Below are 12,003 nucleotides of genomic sequence, written 5' to 3'. Positions count from 1 at the left end.
GTTTGGTTGCTTTTGTAGTACTACTTTGAATTTTATCTTAACATTAAGTTCTGATGTGAGCGTAGAAGTCTCTGTCTAAGTTCAACTAAGAAAACCGTGTGAGGACATTTTATTGTTAAAAAGTCCTGTTACCATGATTCCTTTAAGTTCCTGAATGGCAGAATTAGAGGGCAGTCTCTCCATCTGAAAAAAGGAAAATAGGAGGAAAAAGATGGGGTTCGTAAATAAACAGCAGTCTGACACATTATACTTATTTTTCCCCTCATTCTGCACTTAGAGGCTAAACTGCACCTTTTACCACAGAGATGAGACACTGTAGGCAAGCACGAGGACATATGCTTTCTACAAGAAGCAAATGTGTCAGCACACAATCATTTTGAGTCATGTCAATTTTCCCCTTACTCATTATTTATAATTACCTTGCAGAGCAGCTCCTAATGCTATCCAATTTGGCAGAGTTGTTATGGTGGAGGAACACCCAGGCCTAAAGAAGTCTTGGCCATATGTCATGTTTAATCAAAACAAGTAGCCCTCAGATAATCCCACACACCGATGGATTTAAGAGCACAGTTTTTGCTCAAACAACATACAAAAATACTCATTTAGGCCTGAGAACAGTGGATGTTTGCAGCAGTACTTTAGGTAGGTGTTTTCGGCAAAGACGCATAAACTTCCTTTAATAGCTCATCACAGGGTAGATAATTATAAGATTAAACCTCATGAGAAGTAAAATGAGGTTGCATTCTAAATTTGACATCACAGATGGTGAACTCGTGATTTGAGGTGAAGTTGTTTGCTGCTGTTCAAGATTACAGAGAGTTGTATTGATCCCAGAGGGAAGTTTGCAAAGTGCATTAGCCTTACAGTAATATTAGCCTGTCTGTCAAGTGAGCACCACAAATGGAAAGTTACATCTAGTAGTTTAGCTTTAAACTTTTCAGTGTGGGTCACATTCAAGTTCATTCAAAGGAGCACATACGGAATTATTGAAGTTACCTGTTTCCTGCTCGTGTTAGGTGACTGGTTGACCGGTCGAAGTTGAATGCCTTTTTTGATTCTTTGCATCATTTCATCCACTGCCTGCTGCCTGATGTTCACTTCTGTGAGTGACAGACATTAAGTGAAACAAAGATTTCATCACTTCACTGACCCTTAATGGGATTCTGCCTCAGTGGGAAATACCGCCAAGAACCAAAGAGAGTTGAAACGATTTTGAGAGGTATGAGGCAGCATTAGCAGAGCAGCTGAAATAAAGCTCATTTGAATGTGAAAGTTTAAAAATGACACGTCACCAGACCCATCAGTGAAGTTTTTGTTGGAGAAACTCAAGGGTTTTCCTCTTAATTATGCCATAAAACATGAACTGTATCAGTGTGAATTCTATTTTAGGGCCAATTTAAGTGTAGTTGAGAAATAATAATTATTGCTGTGACTGCTAATTTTGTAGTATTCAAAATACACCCGTAGAGTTCAGAGCCTTTCTAGTGTGTGAGGTTAGCAAAATTCATCTGCAACAGATTTCAACTCTGTTAAAAACACAAAATGTGATGAATTTTCCATTTAAAAGTTCTCAGAGGAAAAGAGTTTCTCAACTTAACAAAAGGTGGGAACAAAAATCAAATTCTGCAATAATGCAGCCTATTGGTAAAGAAATGTGAATATTTAATTTTCTAACACAGAACATTCAATGACACTCACAATGGAGCTATTGTCAGTAAGATGTCTTTAAAATGTCACACAAAACTATTTTGTGTTAAAGTAATAGCCAAATATTTTTCTCCAAAGTGCTCAGAAATAGGCCATTATTCAGGTGTCAGAGTAGAAAATCCTTGGGTGGCACCTATTCAGTCCTGTATGTAATTCCAACAAATACCCTGCGCATAGTGCCCAATTCACTCACATATTCAAAAACTATTTAATGAAATGAGGACACAGCGGCGCCTGTTCAGTCAGCATGGACGTTCTACCTGCTCCAACAAGTCAAGGCTTCCCTTTTGTTTGCACAAATTGAAGAATTTAACATGTTGACCTAATAGGCCAATGACGGAGATTTGAGTTTAAATTTCTCATGCACCACTTGCTACACCATTTGTCCTTCTACACAGAAGTGACATCAATTTGCAAAGCAAAAGCCCAAAAGGATAAAATCTGAAAGAAAAAAAAGCAGGATTTGAGACCAGATCTCCGACACTGAAATGCATGAGACACAGCAACACTGAGGAGAATAAAATACAAAATGAACATACAGTGCATACAGAAAGAAAAGATACACTGAATGTTTGAATTTTGAGTGAGTGTAAGTTACAGAATATGGACATTAATACAAGATTTCTCACATTGCCATCCCTTGAATTACAGAATGTCATGTATTTTTTAGGACCACTGTAGCCTTCACATCTTAAGTGCACAAATATCTGGAGTTTTTGTTACTTTTTAATTTAGTTTTTGATTCTGGACTATGTGACACTGTGACCTCAGGTGACCGAACATTTGAGGCACTTTTTATTTGGCCTGCCTGTGACAGACAGACAGGATAGGCATGGTTCCCAATCCAGCTCTGGGCCAAAGGCAGCACAGAATCAAACCACACCTTTTTGGCATAGTCCTTTAGCTGAGACATTCCTTTAGTTGAACAGGTGTGCTGTGGATTTATTGTTTTATTCTGACTTTTTCTTTCTCCCTAGATGTAGATCATGTGTTTTCCATTTCTTGCTCAATATCACCATGTGGACAAGATTTCTGTATTCACCAAACACGAAGAAAGACCTTTTATGTTATTTTTTCAGATGATTTGTTGTCTTGTTGCAGAAATACTGAACTACAATAAAACTTCTAAACTGTTGGGCCTTGGGTTTAAGAGTGTACACTATATTAATACAGCATTATATTCAAACAACAAAGATGCGCATCAGATTATGTTGCAAAAACATTATGGCGAACTTCCAGTCAGTTCAAGTAGATGGTGCAGCAGCATATGTGAATGGCATTTTGTGGCTGCCAGCTGCATACCTGGAGTCTTGGCAGATTCCTGGACCACCATTGGTATGTCAGTGCTGATGTTTCTCCTCTTTCGGATCAATGACAACAATGAACTACCCGAATGAAAGGAAAAATATATCAAAAATGCATCAAAGTAAAACAGCTTGTCCTAACTGATGCTGTTCACAGTGCAGTGGTTCTGATCAAACCTGAGCGGGTTGGAGGCCAGAGCTGGGGCTGGAGGAGGAGGAAGTGGAGGTGGTGGGGGAGGTGGCGGCGCCGGAACTGGGGGTGGGTTGGTAGCTGCCTGGAGCTTCTTCTGGAGCGCCTCAACTGGCCAGTCAAACACATGCAGTAACAGGACACATCAACAACGACAGCACCAAAAACTGTTAAGACTGAGCTAATGCTCTTCTCAGCTGACAAATGACATGGCATGACAGTCTCATGGTCTTGGGTTTTAAATCAAATGGGGTGTTCTGGGATTCTTGTAGCCTACACACACAATGATCCCTCTATAGTTATGTTACTGTGTTGGCAGTGCAATGCCCTATAGTGCATTCATTTCTCACCTGTAAACCGCAAATCCTTAGCCTCCACTTCAGCCTTAGAGCATCTGTCACTGCACTCCCTCTTCTCCTCCTCCATAAGCTCCAGTTTGCGCCTCAATGCTGTCAGCTCCTTCTGAGCCTCAGAGCTCCTGAGTCTGTCTTCCACCTGCTTCATCTGAGCATGGACGCACCACAACACATACTCACTGTTACAACACCATGTGGGTGTATTTTTCTGCAGTTTGTGCAGTATTGAGCCTGAAGCAGCTTATTGTTAATTCAAATTATGTGTATCTGTTTTTTTCTGTCTTTCCATACATGTACGTATATTCCTTAACAGGACATTCCTTTTTCAATAATACAACAACAATAAACAAAAGGTTTCTATTCCACTTTTCTGCTGCCACTGCATTATTATGGCTGTGGCGGCGACAGCTCCCGTGGTGATGATTTCCCACAAGTAACACTGGGTAGCTGCCAGCTGACATTCAGTCATCCACTCCCCAACCCCAGTTCCTTAACCAGTGTTTTTATTGTTCCTCAAATGAAGGGTATGGCTCACCTCCACCCCGACACCAGGAGAGATCACTGATCCCACTCAGCTCTAATTGTTTTCCATCAGTGCCAGAGGAGGTAGGGGGGAGTTGGAGGAAACACTGCTGCTTTTAATTATTAATCTGGCAGGTCATGGCCCATGATAATTCACCAGGCATATTCCCCTATGTAATTAACCAGCTAAATAATTCCTGTTTTGATGCATATGAATTAGAGGAATTACAGGTGCAAAGAACAGGGATGGCATATGGTGTTTTCCTTATATTTGAACTACTTTTTGTGTTTCTAATAAGTGTGACTGTCATCATAATCTAGTCTTGAAGTCTCCATATTACATACTGGGGATTTGGTGTCAGCGGATGGCCACGGTCTTTGACCAAACAGACTTTCAGGCAACCACGGTAACATCTTGATCATGCTCCAGTAGAGACGTGTGTCATGGATGAATTAAGAAGAACTGGATAGTGGAGTCTAAGATGGCACCCAGCAACTTACAGTAAGTGAAAATTGCTCACCTGGCAAATGATCCCCAAAAAATATCTAGCTTTTCGTTTTGCTTTTACAATTGGACTGCCGCTTTAATGTTAGAAGTCACTATATTCTGATCTTTTCTTAAGGTACCATAAGCTTTAAAGCAGGTTAGCCTCATCCTAGATGTCTACAAGATATCCAAACAGAAAGAAAGAAGCCTGTGTCTATGTGTGATGTTACAATCTATAAATCAGTCTTGTTGTGCATGAGCTGTGTATACACAGACCTGGTTCTGGTGCTCCAGTCTCTGTGTCTCTAGATCCTGAGTCAGTCTGGTGACCTGGCTGAGGGCTTCCTGCAGAGCCTGGCTGCCGATGGAGCTTTGCATCAGGATCTGACTCTTCCTCTGCAGCATCTTTTGCTCAACCACCATCTGAAGAAATGAGAGACGGAAAATAGACATTGCACCACTTGGAAGAGACGCAGGACATAGTGTTGCAAGATATGAAAATCAGCCTGCAAAAAAAACAAAAACAAACAAACAAACAAAACACTCACTGCTCTGGCAAAGTGCTCTGCCTCTGCCCTCAAATCCCGCTCCAGGTCCAGTGTATCCTGTAAGGCCTCATATTCTTCCACTGCAAACTGAGACACTGGACAAAGATTTCCACACTGGGTAATTTGGTAATTTCTATAGGCAAAAGCAGCTTCTTTTTCATTGGAGATTATTAGTTAGATTATTACTGAGCACATTATAGCCCCCTCTAACCTCTGTTATATTTCCCCAGGAGCTTCTTTTGCCGCACCGTCTCAGCAATTAAAGCAGTGTTGTCATGTTTCTCTCTCAGCAGCTGCAAATAGAAGAGACGGTACAAAAAACAATACAGAAAAAAAAAAAAAGTCTGTTTAAGGAGTTCTGCTTCAGCATAATGACAGTCACCATCATAATAAAGACAACATGGAAGGTTCTAATGGTTTTACATTTACAGCCACTATTTTTACTTCGAACAATAAGGATTATGTAGCAAACTACATAATCATACATAACAAACTGTGCTATGTAACACATACATTACTGAGAACTGTCCTTCACTCTTCTAAACAAACAAAAGTATATTCCATTCAGTGTCAGATATCCATGTTTACTACTGCAGGCTACTTGTACCTCCACACGGAGGCTCATTTATAAAACAGAATGTGGTTTTCCAACCATCAAGGCAGCCATCCGTCAGTTTTTAATTCATTTGTCTGCAGTATTATTTACTTTTAGTGATTACATTCATAACTAAACTGCAAGTAACTTATGGAAATATGGAGACACCAAAGCAAAATATAAAGTTCTAATACTGGAGAGAACTTCTTGGTATTCATGCCAATGTAATTGTTGAGTCACAGTGATACAGGGTTAAGATTCTGTCAAAGTGGTAGAATTATTACATTTACCAGCAACAGCTTGGTTTTGGTTTTGACCCTTTCCACCCTGTGGTGTACTAAAGTTACTTATTTTACTGAGTTGGACTTAAGTAAAGTTCAAGTATTACTGTACTTGTTTTATTTATTTATTTTGTAAAGTGACCTTGAGTGTTGTGAAAGGCGCTTATAAATAAAATGTATTATCATCATCATCATTATTATTATTATTATCATTATTACTAATATCAATGTACTAGTAGTACACTTGTGGTGTATTATTTTAAGTATTGGACTAAATTTGTCATGAGGCGGCGGGACTCCCTTCCTGTTTTTATTTCACTCCTACTCCTACCCCCTCCTTTCCTCCAGCCTTTTCCCCTCTCGGGGCTTATTGTTCACAGGTGCGCGAGGTGGGACGACTCTCCAATCAGCAATCACCTTCCCGTCAATAAGAAGCCTGGTTCCCTCCGGTCAGATCGCCAGTTCGTCGTCAAACTTTCCCGGTAGCTTCGCAACCGATTGTTGTTTTGACCGCTTGGCAATTCCTAGCCTAATTACTTACCTCTTCTCCAGGTTCTCAGCCTCGCCTCGCAACCTGTGGAGATCTCCGCCCCGACCGACAGCCTCTCTGGCGACTCATCCGGGGCCACCGCCCCGTTTCAGCTCCTCAGCACAATCCCAATAAACTCTGTTCTGCTTGGCATCTGCTCGTGGGTTTCTGTGTCTCGCTGACGCGCACACACACCGCCTTGACAGAACAAACTGGCCATGATGGACCCAGCGGACACCAAGCCAGAACCATCTTCTCCGGCTCCGGACCTGCAGCAGGCACTCCTGCGCCAGGGCGCGCTTCTGGGCGAACACGACCGGGCATTACGAGCGGTAATGGAGACTAATCATCAGCTCCTTCAACAGATGGCGCAAGTGACGGAACAGATGTGCGTTCTGTCTGCTCGCCTGAACCCCCCAGCCCTCCAGCCAGAAGCCGACACCTCGAGTCCCAGCCAGGCCAGTGCTGCAGTCCTACCGGGCCCCCCGCGGGACACGCCTGTTACAGATCCCTCTCCGTTCTCAGGCGATCCAGATAAGTGCTGCAATTTTATTTTTCAGTGCACGAATGTGTTCAAGGCCCGTCCCACTAGTTTCACCACTGACCAGTCCAAGTTACTCTTCTTTTCTGGGCTATTGAGGGAGGAGGCTCTTACGTGGGCCCAGGCTGAACTTGCCGCTCGCCCCTTAGAGACTCAGACTTTTGAACAATTTTTAACCTCCTTCCGCCATATTTTTGACTACGCTGACCATGCAGGGACAGCGGTTAAGAGACTGCTGGCTCTCCGCCAGGGAGACCGGCGGGTGGTGAAGTACGCTATAGAGTTTAATACTTTGGCTTCGGCTGTGAACTGGGGAAATAGGGAGCTAATGGGGGTTTATATTCATGGACTAAATGGAGACATAAAGGACCTGTTGGTGGGGCGAAGTGAGGAGTCATCCCTCAGTGCTCTGGTGTCCCTTACAGTCACCCTGGACAACCAGCTGCGGGAGCGACAGAGAGAGAGGGAGGCGGAGCCGGGGTGGAGACGGAGACGCACCGTCACTCGCGGCCCCGAGATCCCAGCGGCAGCCACGCCTTCCCGGATAACCTGCCCTGCGGAACCAGAGGAACCTATGCAGCTGGGTCGCGCCAGACTTAGCCGTGCCAAGCGGCAGCGGCGCCTCCGCCAGGGATGTTGTCTGTACTGTGGCTTGGAGGATCACCTCGTCGCCAACTGCCCTAGTTGCCCGGGCGCCCCAAAAGCACCGGCTCGCCAGTAGGCGTGGGGATAATGGCGAGCCCACTTAAGAGCCCCACTTGTAGTTCCCGTTTGCTGTTACCAGCAGTAGTCACGATCGGAACCCAGACTCACTCATCTCGGTCCAGGTAGAGGCGCTGGATGGGCGGCCGTTGGCGCGGATTTTTCACTCACAGAGAGGAGATCAGTTTTAAGCTCATTTCGTCTCCCGTGTCACCACTAGTTTTAGGTCACCCCTGGTTAAAGCAGCATAACCCACACATAGATTGGGAACAAAATAAGATCACGGGGTGGAGCACCCTCTGCCACGCCACCTGCCTCCGCCGGACCCACAGGGGTCGCTAGTGAGCCATCTCCGGACCTCTCCGGCGTACCAGGTTGTTATCACGATCTGGCAGGGGTGTTTAGCAAGGACAGGGCCGTTTCTCTTCCTCCACATCGGCCATATGATTGCGCCATCGACCTTCTCCCGGGGGCTCCCCTGCCTTCGAGCAGATTGTACAGTCTGTCTCACCCCGAGAGAGAGGCGATGGAAAAATATATTCGAGACTTCCTAGCGGTCATCTCCACTCGGTTCCGGGTTTTTCTTTGTTGAAAAGAAAGATAAGACCCTTCGTCCTTGCATAGATTTCCGTAAGGTCAATGAGATAACCATTAAGAACCGCTATCCCCTGCCGCTGCTCTCCTCAGCTTTTGAGGTCCTGCAGGGGGCAGTAGTGTTCTCAAAATTAGATTTGCGAAACGCCTACCATCTGGTCCGAATACGGGAGGGGGATGAATGGAAGACGGCGTTTAAGATACCGCTCGGGCATTTCGAGTACCTTGTTATGCCTTTTGGTTTAACCAACGCCCCGGCCGTTTTTCAATCACTAATTAATGATGTGCTAAGGGTTTACCTGCACCAGTTTGTTTTCGTTTACCTAGATGACATCCTTAATTTTTCCCGTTCTCTGACCGAACAACGTCGCCATGTCTGCCTCGTTCTCCAGCGCCTCCTTCAGAATCGGCTCTTTGTTAGGGCTGAGAAATGTGACTTCCACTGCTCAGAGATCGCATTTCTCGGTTTCATCATCGAGGCAGGAAGGCTCCGCCCAGACCCCTGTAAGATTGCGGCGGTAGTTGTTAACTGGCCGCGACCCAGGAACCGGCGGGAGCTCCAACGCTTCCTGGGGTTCGCTAATTTCTACCGCCGATTCATAAGGAATTACAGCACCCTGGCTCAGCCCCTCACCCTTCTCACCTCCACCAAGATCCCTTTTAACTGGACCCCGCAAGCAGAGACGGCTTTCCATGCCCTTAAGCTCCGCTTTACATCGGCCCCAATCCTGATCCAGCCGGACCCCCGGCGTCAATTCATTGTCGAGGTGGACGCCTCCGATGTGGGGGTCGGGGCGGTCCTCTCCCAACGTTCCGAGGAGGATCACAAGATGTACCCCTGCGCCTTTATGTCCAAACGCTTGTCACCCGCGGAACAGAACTATGATGTGGGCAATCGTGAGCTGCTGGCAATTAAGCTGGCGTTGGAGGAATGGAGACACTGGTTGGAGGGGGCAGAACAACCTTTCCTGGTCTGGACAGACCATAAGAACTTGGAGTACCTTCAGTCTGCCAAGAGGTTCAACTCCCGACAGGCACGCTAGGCCTTATTATTTAGCCGGTTCAATTTCTCGGTTACCTACCGGCCGGGCTCCCACAACCAGAAGCCAGACGCCCTCTTGCGTCAATTACCCCAGGCCCCGAAGGAGGCCCCCGCCGAGACCATCCTCCCGGCTCAGAGAATCGTCTCCGCCTTAACCTGGGATGTGGAGGCCCAGGTTCGGGAGGCGCAGACCCGGGAGCCAGACCCGGGTGGGGGCCCTTCTAACTGTCTTTTTGTTCCGTCCTCTGTGCGTCCGCAGGTGTTGCAGTGGGCCCACTCCTCCAGAATTGCCTGTCACCCAGGGGTGACGCGGACTAGCAACATCCTACGAAGGCGGTTTTGGTGGCCGGCCATGGACGCCGACGTCCGGAGGTTCGTGACATCCTGCTCTACGTACACCCGGAGCAAGACGTCCCACCAGAGGGCGGCGGGTTTGCTGCACCCGCTGCCAGTCCCCTCTCGGCCCTGGTCGCACATTGCCCTGGACTTCGTCACCGGCCTCCCTCCGTCTGAAGGTAACACCACCATCCTCACCATCATTGACCGGTTCTCAAAGGCTGTGCATTTCGTCCCTCTCACCAAGCTCCCTACTGCACTGGAGACGGCACGGCTCCTGACAGATCATGTCTTTCGCCTACACGGAATCCCTCTGGACATAGTCTCCGCCCGGGGTCCCCAGTTCACCTCCAGGGTCTGGACGGCTTTCTGTAAGGCACTGGGAGCTTCGGTGAGCCTTTTTTCCGGCTTCCACCCACAATCCAATGGTCAGTGTGAACGGGCCAACCAGGAGCTCGAGGCTGCACTTCGGTGTCTGGCCGCAACGAACCCATCTTCCTGGTCCTCCTCCCTGTCCTGGATTGAGTATGCCCACAATTCCCAGTGGTCCTCTGCCACTGGGATGGCCCCTTTCGAAGCCTCCATTGGCTTTTTGCCTCCGCTTTTTCCTTCCCAAGAGGCAGAGGTCGCCGTGCCTTCCGTGCAGCACCATCTCCGGCGCTGTTGACGCGTTTGGGCCAGGCGCAGGCAGCACTTCGACGTTCCTCAGCTCAGAATAAACGTCTGGCGGACCGGCGGAGGATTCCTGCCCCAGCCTATCAGGTCGGCCAGTCCGTCTGGTTGTCTACACGGGACATCCCCCTCCGCTCGGACGCCAAGAAGCTGGCTCCTCGGTTCATCGGGCCTTTCCGGATTTCCCATCTGGTCAACCCTGTGGCTGTCCGCCTGGTCCTGCCCCCCACCATGAGGATACACCCGGTGTTCCACGTCTCCCAGGTGAAACCAGTCTCCTCCTGCAACCTACAGGCCCCGGCTGTTGCCCCCCCGCCCCGACTCTCCAGTCTTCACCATCCGCTGGCTCATGGACGTCCGCCGGCGTGGTAGAGGTCTTCAGTTTCTAGTGGACTGGGAGGGTTACGGTCCGGAGGAACGTAGTTGGGTGGCCCGTTCCAACATCCTGGATCGGAACATGGTGCGGGCGTTCCTCCGCCGCCATCCGGTAGGGCCTGGGGGACGCCGGGTGGGGGGGGGGTCCTGTCATGAGGCGCAAGGACTCCCTTCCTGTTTTTATTTCACTCCTATTCCTACCCCCTCCTTTCCTCCAGCCTTTTCCCCTCTCGGGGCTTATTGTTCACAGGTGCGCGAGGTGGGACGACTCTCCAATCACCAATCACCTTCCCGTCAATAAGAAGCCTGGTTCCCTCCGGTCAGATCACCAGTTCGTCGTCAAACTTTCCCGGTAGCTTCGCAACCGATTGTTGTTTTGACCGCTTGGCAATTCCTAGCCTAATTACTTACCTCTTCTCCAGGTTCTCAGCCTTGCCTCGCAACCTGTGGAGATCTCCGCCCCGACCGACAGCCTCTCTGGCGACTCATCCGGGGCCACCGCCCCGTTTCAGCTCCTCAGCACAATCCCAATAAACTCTGTTCTGCTTGGCATCTGCTCGTGGGTTCCTGTGTCTCGCTGACGCGCACACACACCGCCTTGACAAAATTGGCCCACCTTTAGTTAATAAAAGTATACTTTTAGTAAGATTTAGGTGTAAGAATACTACATTTTGATTACCAAATTGTTCATATTAAGTTGATTTTTTTTACTTTTCACTTTTTACTTTAAGAAAGTATAAAGAGCAAATACATTTCTATATGTTTTGTTAGCCACCTAATATTCATAACCATACTTTAGGGATAAAAATAGTAAACTAATTTACTTTAAAGTTGTTGAACTGCAACTACAATACAGCAAGTACTGGCCTGGACAGGAAACTATGAGCACTTCACATTTGAACAGCTTCCTTTGACTTTGATAAGCCCATAGAAAACTCAGGACAATCACAAAGACAGCTCTTCTACACAACAAAAGGACAGGACATGTATCACTTAGGAGGCAGGTAAAACTAACTGGACAAGACTAATTAACTACAACACAGGATAAAATAACCACATACACAGCGACAACCACACAGCAGAAGGACCATAACCAAACAATGTGAACACAAACAATATTAGTGGTCAAACACAGTTTCTATCCTTGGGGCATGCTGGGAAATCTCACTAGTCCAACCCCGACCACACTGTTATGCTGTGTCTACTGTAGGTAGTAGTTAGA

At 47.1% G+C, this 12,003-nt stretch overlaps 1 protein-coding gene across 2 annotated transcripts in view; it reads right to left on the bottom strand.

The window, feature by feature from the left end:
* Positions 1 to 12,003, bottom strand: part of shtn1 (shootin 1) — a 30,704-nt gene that overhangs the window by 1,750 nt on the left and 16,951 nt on the right. For both annotated transcript variants that reach the window (XM_026309166.1, XM_026309167.1), the window contains exons 7-14: positions 5,326 to 5,407; positions 5,115 to 5,209; positions 4,843 to 4,989; positions 3,552 to 3,705; positions 3,189 to 3,312; positions 3,010 to 3,092; positions 997 to 1,100; positions 133 to 183 (exon numbers count right to left, since the gene is read on the bottom strand). In XM_026309166.1, coding sequence (XP_026164951.1) covers positions 133 to 183; positions 997 to 1,100; positions 3,010 to 3,092; positions 3,189 to 3,312; positions 3,552 to 3,705; positions 4,843 to 4,989; positions 5,115 to 5,209; positions 5,326 to 5,407 — 840 coding nt within the window. The remainder of the gene's footprint in view (positions 1 to 132; positions 184 to 996; positions 1,101 to 3,009; positions 3,093 to 3,188; positions 3,313 to 3,551; positions 3,706 to 4,842; positions 4,990 to 5,114; positions 5,210 to 5,325; positions 5,408 to 12,003) is intronic.

This window comes from Mastacembelus armatus, chromosome 15, assembly GCF_900324485.2.
Source record: "Mastacembelus armatus chromosome 15, fMasArm1.2, whole genome shotgun sequence".
Classification (NCBI taxonomy): Eukaryota; Metazoa; Chordata; class Actinopteri; order Synbranchiformes; family Mastacembelidae; genus Mastacembelus; species Mastacembelus armatus.
This window is presented reverse-complemented; position numbering and strand designations above follow the sequence as displayed.